Source organism: Crocodylus siamensis, chromosome 9 (assembly GCF_052110815.1).
Source record: "Crocodylus siamensis isolate JL-2025a chromosome 9, ASM5211081v1, whole genome shotgun sequence".
Lineage (NCBI taxonomy): Eukaryota > Metazoa > Chordata > Crocodylia > Crocodylidae > Crocodylus > Crocodylus siamensis.
The window spans coordinates 31,627,459-31,642,034 of NC_143403.1; the positions used below are offsets into that span (position 1 = coordinate 31,627,459).

At 40.1% G+C, this 14,576-nt stretch overlaps 1 protein-coding gene across 1 annotated transcript in view; it reads right to left on the reverse strand.

Annotated features, from left to right (window-relative positions):
- Window positions 1–2,452: 2,452 nt before the first annotated feature.
- The window catches only part of SLC12A4 (solute carrier family 12 member 4), a 112,752-nt gene continuing 100,628 nt past the window's right edge, over window positions 2,453–14,576 (reverse strand). Inside the window, exons 18-24 of the mRNA XM_090062079.1 lie at window positions 13,745–13,940; window positions 13,227–13,396; window positions 10,926–11,057; window positions 10,730–10,837; window positions 10,049–10,233; window positions 5,208–5,341; window positions 2,453–3,660 (exon numbers count right to left, since the gene is read on the reverse strand). Coding sequence (XP_089918205.1) covers window positions 3,569–3,660; window positions 5,208–5,341; window positions 10,049–10,233; window positions 10,730–10,837; window positions 10,926–11,057; window positions 13,227–13,396; window positions 13,745–13,940 — 1,017 coding nt within the window. The 3' untranslated portion in view covers window positions 2,453–3,568. The remainder of the gene's footprint in view (window positions 3,661–5,207; window positions 5,342–10,048; window positions 10,234–10,729; window positions 10,838–10,925; window positions 11,058–13,226; window positions 13,397–13,744; window positions 13,941–14,576) is intronic.

The following is a 14,576-nucleotide window of genomic DNA, read 5'->3' on the forward strand; positions in this document are numbered from 1 at the left end:
ATCAGCAAGAGTTTCTGCAAACAAAAAAGAAAAAGAAGATGATAGCAAATCAGTACAAGTGAAATAATGACACAGACTATAGTTCTGTGTCCATGTCAGACTTAACATTTTTGCCATGCTTTGAACCATGACAAGGCCAATTATTAAAGACAAAAGAAATATGACTTAGATCCTCCCATTTTCCACATATTTTAGTACTAACTAGCAAACATGAAGAGATGTCATTCTAAACAGATGAGTGACAATATCAGATCATTGGCAAGTTGCACATAAACCTTATCTTAGTCTAGAAAGAGGGGGAAGCCAACAAGTTAGTGGAGCATACATTTAGAAGCTACTAAGTTTTCAAGTAGAGCTGAGCAGATAATCATCTTCCCATCTCATAAAAATTAGACTTCCTGCTTTTTTCTGGAACAAAACCAAAAGCTTCTTTGCTTTTCCATGAACACTGAAAAGCTCTCACTTCATCTCCCAGTTACCTGAGACATCGGACACTCAGGTTCAAGTTTATGATTTAAATCAGACAGCACAAGGACCTAAAGCTATGCATCCACATCCCAAGTGAATGCCCAGATCATTAGGGAGTTCATTACTCCAGTCAGTCTCTAGTTTTGACTAAGAATTCTACCCTGGACCTCAGTAACTTCCCTGATTAAAGTTTAATCTAAACTGTCACGACTGCATTTTAACAAACATACTTTCAGACAAAATTTTGAATTGCCAGCCAGCTCTAGTTTAACACAATGTACAAGGAACCTGTTATTACAGAATCATATTATAGAAAATGAGGGCTATAAGGGACCTCAGGAGGTCATCTAATCCAGCCCCCTTTATCAAAGCAGGACCATCCCTAAATAGATCATTCCAGCCAAGGCTTTGTCTAGCTGCGTCTTACCTCCAAGGATGGATATTCCCCAACCTCTCCGGGTAACCTGTTCCAGTGTTTTACTACTCTCTTAGTGAGAGTTATTCCTAATATCAAACCTAAACTTCCCTTGCTGCAACTTGAGACAATTGCTCCTTGTTCTGTCATCCATCACCACTGAGAACACTCTAGCTCCATCCCCTTTGGAACCCCCCTTCCGGTAGCTGAAGGCTACTACTAAATCCCCCCTCAGTCTTCTCTTCTGCAAACTAAATAAGCCCAGCTCCCTAAGCCTCTCTTCATGAGTCATGTGCTCCATCCCCTGAACTATTTTTGTTGCCCTCCACTGCACTGTCTCCAATTGTCCACATCTTTTCTGTAGTGGGGGTCCCAAAACTGGACACAGCACTCAGGATGTGGCCTCACCGGTACCAAATAAAGGGAATAATCACTTCCTTTGATCTCCTAGCCACTCACTTCCCTTGATCCTACTACTGCACCCCAGTATGCCATTAGCCTTCTTCATAAAAAGGGCTTGCTATTGGTTTATTCAGTTGATTGTCCACTGTAATCCCCAGGTCCTTTTCTGCAGAGCTGCTGCTTAGCCAGCTAATAATCCCCAGCCTGTAGCAGTTCATAGGATTATTGTTTTAAGTGCATAACTCTGTATTTATTCTTATTGAACCTCATGAGACTTCTTTTGGTTTAATCCTCAAGGTCTCTCTGAATCCTAGCCCTACCTTCCAGAGTATCTACTTACTCTCCCCAGCTTGATGTCATCTGCAAACTTGCTGAGGGTGCACTCCATCCCACCTTTCAGATCATTGATGAAGCTATTGAACAAAACAAGCCCCAGGACCAACCCCTGGGGCACTCCACTGGATACTGGCTGCCAACTAGACATTGAGCCATTGACTGCTAACTACCATCAGAGTCTGATAATCCAGCCAAATTTCTATCCACCTTACAGTCCATTCATCCAACCCATACTTCTTTAGCTTGCCTGCAAGAAGGTGTGGGAGACTGTATCAAAAGCCTTGCTTAAGTCAAGGTATATAACATCCACTGGTTTCCTTGCATCCACAAAGCCAGTCACCTCATTATAGAAGGCCATTAGGTTGGTCTGGCATGACTTGCCTTTGGTGAATCCATGCTGACTGTTCCTAATCACCTTCTCCTCCAAGAGTTGAGAAATATTAGTCATTAAATATTGAGCCATTTATATTATTATAGTTTCATAGTTGTTAGGGGATGGATCATCAACTATGTATCTTCATTACTACACAGTTTAAATAAAAATGGGTGAAGTATAATGCTTCACAATATACCAGCCACTAATAGTGTAAGGTAAGAAGACAGACACCAACATCCCTCCCATTGGTGTTGGTACACAGTTGCCAGTTATGGACAATTAAAGCTTCTCTTGAAACTCGTTCCTGGGCAGCAATCATACTGTAGCTGGGATGACAATTTTTGCACTTGTCTCTGGACTACACAACTGTCTTTTAGCAATTCCAGTCCCACGCAGCAGAGGGCAGGTATAAGTACATGTTAGTTAATTCAGTACATAAACACAACTGAACATAGTTTTAAGTGTATGCAACATTTTATTGAAAAAAAAATATGGACATTCTGTACAGAAAAGTACAATGTGATTGGGTTTGATAAAATTTCCAGAGACTTATCGGTTAATAGGAGGTTTGGCTTTTTCTCTTTTTTTTAAGACACAAAACCTTACAATGAAGCAGCAGGTCCCCTGTGTTTGTGCAAGTGCAATGCCACTATAGCATGTGCAGTGCAACACTTCTGTTTCCATGTGCTGAATTTCAACAAGTTTTATGCACTGCAAGTCATACAATGATGGCTTGCAAGGATTTTAACACAGGGAAAAACTGCAAGGACTGGTCATTGAACCAATAGCTGTATGAAACTAAAGAAACCTCTCTATGAAACTCCCAGACTGTTTGCACCTATGTTTCCAATGTTTAGGACCAATAAATATAAAAAATAAATAGGGATCTGCCTCCCAAAACCTTTAATCTCAGAAGGAACACAAGGTTTTGTAGCAAGCTACATACATAATTATCAACTATGGCAACATAATTTATTTAAATCTATATCAATAAATGTATTGCAAGTATAAATTCTGATCCAATACTGAAACTTAGTTCTGGAAATAAACCCAGAAAACTGTAGCTCATTCAGGCAGTTCTTACAATCTAGTTTTTTTTCTGTTTAGAAAAGTGTATTTTAGCTGAACATCAGCATAAACTACCTGCTCTATAATGTAATTCTATCCCCAAACCCAATATAAAAAGCTTTGAAATCTTTTTACAGTAACCGACTGTCAATTCCTAACTTAACAGTTACTAAAATACTGCATGTTAGCAAATATGGTCTAAAAATAGGTTTAGTGTTAAAACTCCAAGAACAAATGGCAAAGTATCAAAGCAGAAACTGAGTAATGTCATAGATTCACGATTAACTTGAGTTGCCTGTTGGATAGTGTAACAACACTGCAATTCAAAAGATATGTAAGTTGCAAATGAGGAGTCACTGAAAACGAAATTGGTGGAAGCAACACTTAGGAGATACAGGTTGAAGGGAGTTAGGAAGAGAATTTATGCTGTCCTCCATTCAAAACTGGAATGTCCATTTTCAAGAAGACAGTCTATGTGGGCTGGCATAGAAGGCTGCATTGAATCAAGAATAAATCGTGATGACCTCACGACCACCACCTCTAACAAGTAACACTCTCTCCAAACCTTCAGTCAAGACTTCCAGGAACTCCATATCTGCATCAGTAAAGTCAAGAACATAAGCATTTGTAAAACTTGCATGCAAGTAGAGAATGATCAGCATCGCTTATGGAAAAGTGTATATTTACAACTTCCATAATGAATTTAACTAAAAAACTTGTAGCACTCTCCATTCTTATTAAATATGAATGTGTGCACATGTCAGGTGCAGCTTAGGCAGAAAAAAGCAGTTTTTCAAAACTGGATCACATCAAACTTTCAAAGAACTTATGTATCAAATTAGTGTTTTATGTTTATGACAGATTGTGCTTCAAAGCCAACCACACTATGAAAGGATAAATTGGTTCTTAGCTTAAATAAATTAAGTTTACTGGTAGACAATGAAGATTTGTTCAATTTAGTCAACAAGGGCCAATATAGAATCAAGATAGTAAGTGCCAGAATGCTTCAGTAACACTTGTGTATAAACATATCAAACACTTGCTTTTTTTTTATAACTAAACTTATATACAACCAGTAAGAACAGACATGAGTTTGCATTTCCTTAAGCTCAAATAACTGTAGAACAGCAGCTGGACAAACTACATTAGAACATGGTTCATTGAGAATCATGCCTGAACTATGTTCTAGCTAGCTTTCCAACACTCCTCATTTTTTAATATACAGTGGATTTATGATGGAGCAGGAGTTGAACTGGTGCAACACAGAATTTTAATCCAAACCGTAGCAGGAGATGGGGAAAGCAAAGGAATATCTGAGCTCACAGACAACATGTACTACAGATTTCTCCTGTGTTACTATTGTTCCGTAAGCTTTCGAGTCGCAAAAAGGGGGGGAAATTAACACAGTTGACTAATACAAAACCTAAACCAAATGGCATGTAATACCAAGCCACTCATGCTGAGGGTGTTCTTAATGACTTCAAGAAATGTTTCTAGCTTCCTTGCACAATGTGATGCACTCCAAAAGTTGCTTCTGGCTCTACAAATCAACTTGAATTTATTCATTATGGCATTACCAATATGGGGCAAACTGAGAATCGGAAGGTACCATATCAGAAGTGGACCCTCTGGTTGGCTTTAATTATGATGCAAAGGTAATCTTCAGACTCCAGTCAAAGCTAACCACCTTCCAACTATTTCCTTGCTGTTTTTTTGTAAAGAAATTATTTTTATTCACTCAAATGCTTCAAAATACAAAAAGAGAAACACAGCTATTGCTTCCTTGGAACTATCATTCCCAAGTTAAATAATATCAAATTGTTTAGCCTACTTCTGTAGCTGGCAAGACTCTCATCTGTTTAATTTCCTCGTTGTTGCCAGATTCTAAGCTTATAGAGGCCATGGAAAATATTAATCTAGACAAGTGTAAACGAGATTGTCAGATTGTCTGACCAGATCCAGGGAGCAAGGCATCCAGGGTATGATAAGACAGACAGTGGTAACGTTTCCTTTAAGTATTTATAATTTAGTACTCTCACGGCATTACAGCAGCAAGCTTGTTACAATCAGAAGCATAAGAATCACGGTGAGATAGAAAGGCATATATTTTGTATATGATCTTAGCTTTCCCTGCAAGGATACAGTTTTCATCACCATCAGTGTTCTTTGGAGGGCCAGGCATGTTGAGAAGAACAAGTCTAGCATCATGGGATCTATTTACAATGACTTCATTCAGCTTCACGGCTGTGTGCATTCTTCTGACATTAGACTGATTCCTGTTGAAGAATTGCATTCATATTTGTTGTTAGGAAAAAATTCTTTAAACTGAACTGTAAAAGAAAATCCCCATTAAAATGCTCTGCAATGTTAATAGAATGGCAACTTGGTTTGAACTGGTTAAACTCGATGAAAAGTGTCTTCCATTCAAAAGCTTGTCTAACTTTATATCAAGTATGTGCAGTTGGTCCGATAAAAGATATTACCCTAAGAAATCCTTACCTCTCACATAATTTCTGGACCATCATTGCTACAACATCACTCTTACACACTACATCTAACAAACATGCATTCTTTTCTCCAATTTATTTTAAAAGCTATATAGGGTTTATAAGTCAATGAAATGGGCTTATGCTAATACTTAAGCCTTTTGAAATCAATGTTCCAAGAACAAAACTCGTTTAGTCTACATTTCCTCCACTATCTTTGGTTTCTCTTAGGCATGTACTTATAGATCACTTTAACCTTAAGACTGGAACAGCAATACAAACACAAAACTAATCTATTAATTGAAGTCAACATAAAAATTTGTATCAGCTTCCAAGTGGCCTTGGACCAGACTGAAACTGAATTAGGTCTACAGTCCAGAGTGATTTTCCATTCTTAAAAGCAACAGAGATTATTTAAGTAATCTCCGCTGTGCCCTTATATTAGAACTGACATATCAAAAAGTCTGACTTAAATTAATGAACTAAAGCACTCAAAGATTACAAGAAAGCAGTAAGACATGAGTAAGGGATGTTATTTAAAGGATTTATGTTTCTACCCAAAGGATTTGATCACTCAGATTGTGTCTGTGGGCTTTCTTTGGGAAATACCATATTTTCTTGCATTCAACATGCATTGTTCCCCAAATTCAGGCCTCCAAAACTGGGGTGCATGTATTAAATGAGAGAAGCTGATTTTCTGCTCAGGAGAGAAACATCCTGCTTTAATTCCTGCTCCACAGGTCAGTTGATTTAATGGCTCATTGTTCTTTACTCCAGAACTATTAATGATTGTCTCTTCTTTTTAAGGATCTTGAAGTTCTACTACTCAAGCTAACTTTTCTTAGGGCAATTCTGCTGTCTCACAGGCTTCTGGGTTCTCCTCTCCTATTTCACAATCTTATAGACTCTTTAGCTCTTTTCAAAATCACTGATTCACTAATGGAAACCTGTCTTCAGCAGCACCTAGGGGAGGCTAGTGAGCTGAAAAGGAGGGTGAATCAGCTAAAAAATGGACTCTGTTCATGTTCTATGCAGCCATAACCCTGGAAAAATGTTTTCCCCCTTCATTCTGCCTTTTAAAAACAAGGTACAACCCCCCTAGGAATATAATATGTATGTGAGGAAATATGGTAAACTTCCAAAAATATTCAGGAAATTATTCAAAATGCTGCAGCACAACGTTATTTAAGAATGGGATAAACTAGAAGATAATGAAACAAGAACATCCCTTTTACAAGGAACGTCATGGGAAACCAGAAAATCTGTATTTTCCAAGGTGATCTTTAAACAGACACCTACCTACTGAGTGGAGCAGATTCCAATATCTGTTGTGCAGGCATCTAATCTAAAGCTCTAGAAACACAGTTATAGCACTGTTAGCCAATAAGAGTTTGTTCTAACCGAAACAATAAAGGAATCCCACATCATAATCTATTAAAAAGCTGAACACCTATATCTGAAAACTTCATGTTCGTTTCTTCAGTCACACTTTCAGAAAAAGCTTTTCCCAGCACCCAGTTGGATACCAACCACATTTATACTGAAAATAAAATAGAGAAGTATTCCCTACTCCACCCGTTCCAGTGTCCCAGAAGCTGTTGCTGCCATAGCTCTAGTATCCTTAACAACATGCCAGGTACGCAGGAACAGTTCCTCCAGCCCAGTTATTTGCTACAATCCCAATTTGTGCTGTCTGGGAACACTGGTTTTGCTGGGTTTCATTGGGGATAGGGAGGGCAATGTGTATAAAGCAAAACATGAAAAAGCTAATTTTAAGCTGCCCAGCAGTTGTTATAAACATTAAAGAGTAAACACATTATGACAGGGGCACGCTCGGGGTCTAGACTCAAGTTGACCTGCCCACCTGTCTATGTAAGGCACTCCACCCAGTCTTGCTTGCCACAACTTTGCTATTACAATAAACTGTTGGTAAATGCAGGAGGCTGCTCATTACATTCCCCCATGCCAGAGGGCGCTATCCACAGCTCTGTACCTTCCCTACACCGTGGCCCATGCCTTGCAGATGGCATCCAAGATGTTCTCATACTCCCTCTCACAGGTTCTTTTGCTCGCCATACTGTCCCCCTACACTCTGCACTACTCTCTCCTAGAGCAACCCTTCTGGCTATCAGGCTTATCCGAATCACACATTGGCTGGTGACATGCAGTCTCTAGGGCCTCTCCCACAACCCTCACCTGGGTAGTGCCAGCCAATTCACCAAATGGAGGGCCTACTTTGCCCTAGCCCCTCACCGGGCTTCTTATATACAACACCAAGATCTTATGGATGTTGTACCATGTGCTGTCCTTCTGGCCGTCCTTCAGCCCTACTCAACACACCCCCTCAGGCTGCCCTTCAGACCATCCCTTTAGGCCTACTCAACCACGAATTATGCCCAGTCCTTCAGGTCATGAAGACGCATCTTACGCTGAGCGCGCCCACCGACACCCCTGCTCTCTCAGGGTCTCTCAACTGCCCTCTTCTCTAGGGCTCCACAACTGCCTTCTCTCTGGGGCCACACAACCATCCCTCCCGGGGCCTCTGGGGTCTTACACCCCTATGGGTTCAGGTGGCCATAGCCATGCCTGGCCCCACCCCTCCCTCTTAGTAACCCACCTGAAGGTGGGGCCTAGTGTTTAGGCACCCCAACCTGCCTTACACCAGGGAGGTTCACAGTCTTGGTATTTAAGTGGGACTGCCATGAAATGGGCAGTCCCACCAGGCCTCCCTATCCTGGCAGGGTACAGTTTCAGGTCATATTCAGGACCAATGAGGCCTCTTCTGTCCCCACAGCCTCACCCTTACCTCCAAGGTGTTCCAGGAGCAGCTCAGCCCAACGTTGCCTCCTGGCTGCTCAACAGAGACTGCTGCCTCTCTGACCTGTGTTTGAAAATGGCCACCCTCATCAGGTACCTGGTGGCTGCCTGCTCCTGCCCTTCAAGTGACAGGCACGAAAGGTGCACTGCCACACACATACCAATTACATACAAAAGCAAATCAGCAGTGTCCTTGGAATACTATATTTGAGCTAGGTTCAATATTGGCACGATCCCGAATTTGTGCTTTCTCCCACTGCCAAAATCTTGGTTTTCCAACCTTCTGCTATGGCACTCCAACCTAAAAGATCCTTAAAATGAAGAAGGCATCTCTCTCTCTCTCTTTCATATGGCTGACTTGGAGCAACAATTATAACTTCAGTTTAAGGTTAATTAACCAGTCTAATATCCTTGAGGAAAAAGAACGTATCTCTACAATGCCACCATCAAATTTGTATAGAGGGCAGTGTTGTTATGTGGTCCATAGTTTGATCAGGATTGCCACAGTCTTATTTTGAAGAGCTCCTAATAAACCATTTGTGCATCAAGTGACCACAGCGGCCATGCCCAGCTCAAATGAAATTTAGAACTTTCCATGTTTTTGTGGAAGGTCAAAATCAGAAGACTTTATTGTTGGGAGTGATGTTGTACCTGGGAGAGTCCAGGAAATAGGTGAGAGGAAAGAATTTTTATGAGTGATATCTTTTATTGGACAAACTGCAGAGTTGGGAAAGATTTAGACAAATTTTGAAACGCAGGGCATCCCTTTCCAGACATGAAGACGGATGCCTTGCATTTGAAAGATGCTCTAAATCTATTCCAACCATGTAGTTAATCCAATAAAAGATACTCCTACAAAATGTTTTGCCTCTTGAAATGAAGAATGCTGTTCTTGAAAACAACTGATGATGTTGTTGTTCTTTCCGAATTAGTTCTCCTTAATATAACTCCTGAAGAATTTGTTTGGCAATATTTCTAAGGTATTTTTCCCTAAAATTTAAGGACCAAAATTCAGTCCTTTTAAATGGAAATGGCACAGCTCTTCTCAACATCAAACAGGTAGGACCAGGCCAAATTAATATAGTTTCATGAGGTTCAAGGAAAGTTAAGAATTCTCACTCTTGTCCACAGAAAAATATTTTTGAACATACAAACTTACAGGTTTTCCCACTCTCTGAAAGCATGAAAGAGACAAGAGTATATGCAATTAAACTCAACAGCAAATCAACAGAAATTCCATGTTACATAGCAAACCACCTCTAGCTCATTCTACCTAGATTGGACATAAAGATTCTCACTAAGTAATACTTAGCAGAACATCAGACTGATAATATCCTAATTACTACCCAGCTGGTTCTAGATGGACACTGAGCTAGATATATAAATTGGTTACAAATAAAAATTTCTACATTCTTATACAAGACTACAACTCAAGTGCCATTTCTAGGGAGTTTTTGTTGCTTACTTATGTTTTACAGGTACACTGGGTGATCAGTGGTGACTAGCTCTGCTGACTGTCCATCACCAAGACTTAGCTGAGGTAATAGAGACCTGTGCAGCATTGCAGTGATTTTTAATGTTCAAATTGCTTTGTTTCTAGTTAGGAATGGAATAGAAGGGGCAGAAGTACAATCAGATTTTATCTTAAGGCAGACAGATACAAAGAAGAGCAAGCCTCACGGTTTAATGCTGATCAGTTCTCTAAAGTTTTCTACTGTGCTATTTCGGCTCCGTTTTTCAAAGTCACATTTCTCTTTTGTCCAAGTCATCTGAATCTTCTCGGGTACTGAGTCTCCATCATCTTCTTCATCTGAGTACAGGCTTTCCAGTCGGATTATTGAGTGTCTATCCTTTACCAGCTGGGCCTGTAAAGTGAAAGTTGAATCCTGCATTCACAAGCTAACTACTTTTCTAGTTCTGTTTTACTGCAATAAAAAGGTAGGTCAGAAGACAAATGGGCTCTAAAATGGGATAAAATAAGATATACCGGAGTGAAACAAGCTTATGATACCCCACTTACACAAGGGACAAGTTCCTTGCTAATCAGTTAATTGAAGATGAGGGAAGAGTCCAAAAGGCTTTTCCAGCTTACTGATGCTTACACACATTCTGTTTTAAGATTAAGCATCTCTATAGCATGGTTGGATTAGGAGCTTCCAATATGTTAGCTTATGAAAATGTATCCAGTTTTGAGACAGCACTATGGAAAAAGCCACACAAAAATTAGCATATATAGTACTTTATGTTGTGGGGACACAAGTTAGTGTCAGATTAAAGTGTTTAAATGAAATGTTGTCAGGGAAAATATTTTGATTCATCCACCTTAGCTCTTTCTACAGTGGCACACAATGAATGACATACCTCCCTTTCCCTCTCTGTTTTGGTCAGTCTCATTTGCCTCAGCATTTGAGATCTCTGTTCCATCATTAACGTTCGCTCATAGGTATATGCTGAGATGTCACTGTTATGCTGCAAAAGACAGACAAACATTTCCTTGTGTAATCATGCAACATACTAGTATTCAAACTATTAAGAAGAAATAGTATCAGGGCCTTACCATTTCTACCACCTCCACCTCTGCCTCTATTCGAAGATGATAAAGGAATGTAGCAAGGTCTTTTTTCATTTGAATACTGTTGTCATCCATCTGGGCTACAGTGAAAATTCTCATTTTACATTTTCGCCAAACCTGTACGAAAGAAAAATGCAGATTCATTAATCATCTGGAACAAACCATTCTTCTCCCTACCAAGGAGAACAGCAATAGATACAGCATACTCATTTTCCAGCATAGTGCATTGTGCATTTTTGTTTTGTTTTTCTTTCCTTTTCTTTTGTTCACACATAGACACACAGACACACCCTGCTTTTCCCATAGCAGAAGTAAAATCATGCAAACCCATGACCCACAGCTGAGAAATGCTACATGACAAACTACATTAAAGCTATGATTGTGGCAATATCGTGGTTGACATGGTGTTTATGTTGCCACAGCCTAAATTTTTAACCAGCTTCACTCTTGGCTTAAAGACAGTAATAAAAGGAAGCTACCCAGTGGTGCTGAGAGATTAAAGGTTCTTATTAGTGAACCCACATATTTTTTTATAGCTATGATCTCTTCTGGGAAAACCCATTAATTTGGGGGGGATTGATAAAATATTAGTATTTTACCTTGGTGTCCCCATTCAAGAGATTTGCACAAAATCTTGGCACATTTCATTCTTGTGGGGTCATCTATTCTCTTTTTACTATTAATTAAACTTGAAAAAGACAATAAGCTTAATGAACATTATAGTGCACGTGCATGAGTCTGTGGGTGGGAGAAAGGTTTTAAATCTTTGTGATGACAACCAATCTTACCCATTACACTGGATGACAAGGCCAGGACTCCACTGTCTAGTGCAGAAGTGACAGTGGGCTTAATGTTGTCTTATCACTTAGTTTTCTTAACCAGATGTGGGGCTTGACTGAAAGAATTTCAAAAACAAATTCACCCCAGATATCCTCATTTCATTCAGAAAACTAAAGGGCATTGTACTTTAAAACAAGACATTTATCTCTGTATTAGGACAAAATTACTTTTGGGGGGGGTCCTGGCAACATAGGTATCAGGTTGTACACAGAGTTAGTGAATCTTCCATTCACTTTCAGAAGTCCTAGGATTAAACAGTAGCTATCTATAAAGTAGTCATTTTGTGGCAGCCTCTGTTCAATGGAGACCAAAGTAGAGCAGCAAACTGGCAATGAGAACACCAGTCTCTACAGAAGAGGTACCTTCATTGGAAAGTGGAGTTGACAGGAGGCGGCGGCGGCGGCGGCCAACATTAAAAAAAAATAAAGCTGATGAAAAACTTTTACAGATAATTTTGGTATTATCCAGTCAGGTCTAACACCAATACTATTGTACCCCTTCATCTTATTAAATATCATCTTTACTAATGTATGGTACAAAATAAATAACATTTAAGCCTTTGAATAAGTAGTATATCATCTTCCTAACAACCAATCTGCCACTATTCTTCCTCTATGCATGTATCTAATTATACTGGAATACAAAAATATCAAGATTCTAAAACTATGACACTGCTTGGATCCTTATGAAAACAGCGTTTGGTAAAGAAGTATGGCGAGTCCTTAGTGGCACAGTAAGCTTGCATAGTTATCAACATGATACAGATACAAGGAGTATGCGAAGTGGGCCATATTCGGTTCAGATTTGGCTTGATTCAGGGGACAGTGATTCACTTCATTAATGTGGATCACTGTCCTGATTCGATTCGGCCAAATCCAAATCTGAAGAGTCAATGCTAACTCAGAGAATCAGTGATTTGGCCGTGGTCACAGCTTTAAATGTTTTTTCTACATACCCTGAAGTACTAGGCATGGCTCATGAATGCTGTGATGGTAGAGAGGATGGAGCGTTCCACAGGAGCATGGCAGGGAGGGGGCCCCACATGCTCAGCAGAGGACCTCCCACCCCGTGACCCTCTGGCTCAATGATCAGCTCCAGGGGGACCCTGGGAGCCACCCCAGACACAGAAGGCTCCAGTCATTGAGCCTGGGGCATCCTCCATGGCAGACCTGGAAGTGGACTGGAAGTGCTTCTGGTTCAGTTCTGGGTCCACTGCCGAGTATGCTGGGGATCCCCCGCATGCTCCTGTAGGATGCTTCACCTCCACAATTCTAGTATGGAGTTTTTTATTATAAGGGAAATATCCTGGATGAACAGTATGAAGAGTATTGATACCAAAACCAACAAGTCTACTCTATATAGGAATCTTACCTAATTTCTGCTAGCTTACTATTCCACACAAATTATGTGGCAGACAAACTAGTCATCTAGTTCCTGAATCCTTACTTTATGCTGCTTGAGTAGAAAAGGGAGCAACATCAACATGCCTCCATCATGCACAATCCACCACACATCAATGTTGCCTTCACTGTAACGCTCGTGGTTGCTGGGGTAGAAAGACACATTTTTAGGAACCAAGAGAGCCAAATGAGCTGCAGTGGTACAACGAACAGTATCTGCAGTTAAAGGAAGAAAGCAAAGTGTTACCTTTCTGTGGTACTATAAGAGCTAATGATAATGGAAAAAAAAAAAACATAGTTACCATTCATGTTACAGAATTATTTACTATTCTGACAGGAAAGATTTCTGATATCTAGATTAGTGTGCTATTAAACCCACTTTACAGTTTGGATTATTTTTTCTAATGCTTTGTTTGTTAATTACAGAATATATTTATACTAAACAGCAGGAAAGCATGGATGGTTCTGCAAAAGAAATCTGTTCAATGGGCATACAGTGTGTCCTATGAATAGTGAAGAACTTGGTTTTGGATGTCTAGCCACCCGATATATTTTAAAACTAACCTATAAAGGTTTTCCAAGCTCTTGGGTCTTCACTTTGCCTCCAGCCATATGGCCATCCCAAAACCACAGTGTTATGTTTCATGCCACCTAGTCCACAAGACTGTATTAGATGAGCAATTCCTTCTCGAACTTTATTGGCTACAACTACTTGGCAAAATCCTTTCACCTTCTCAATTTCCATCATATTCTTAATGGTCTGGAAGACAGAAAAGAGAAAACTGTTCTTAATTAAAATGCAAATGTGCATCAGAAATTTCTGAATCTGTATATACTCAAAGCTCTACAGATAAGAAGCCTTTCACAGGCAAAATTCTGGTGCTTTATTTTGCATAGTTAAGTACAAGAGAATTTGGATACAAACAGGCGTAACAATTGTATCAATATCAAAGGATAAAACTATAAACTGTAGGCCTGTGCGAGTTGGCAGCGATCCGATCTGGCTTCAGATCCGGCCGCTTCGGATGCCAGCAATCCGATCCGGAGCTCCAGACCGGGTTTCTGCTCCATAGCCGCCTCAGAGATCTGGCCATAGGGTATAAGGGGGAATCAATGAAATATCAATAACTTTGTTGTTTTTTGTCCAATTTGGATGAAACATGCAGGGCTGCTAGCCTCTGCTGAGAGCATGAAACCTACTAAGTTTCAAGAAGATCAGTGCAGGGGTTTGGGGGGAACTGTACCCCAAATTCTTGAAAGCCAAACTCATGTCACACCTGTGTCACACCGCACGGGGGTCAAAACTGCAGGGCTGGTAGTTCTTACTGAGGCCACAAAGCCTGCCAAGGTTCAAGGAGATCAGTGCAGGGGTTTGGGGGGAACTGCACCTCAAGCT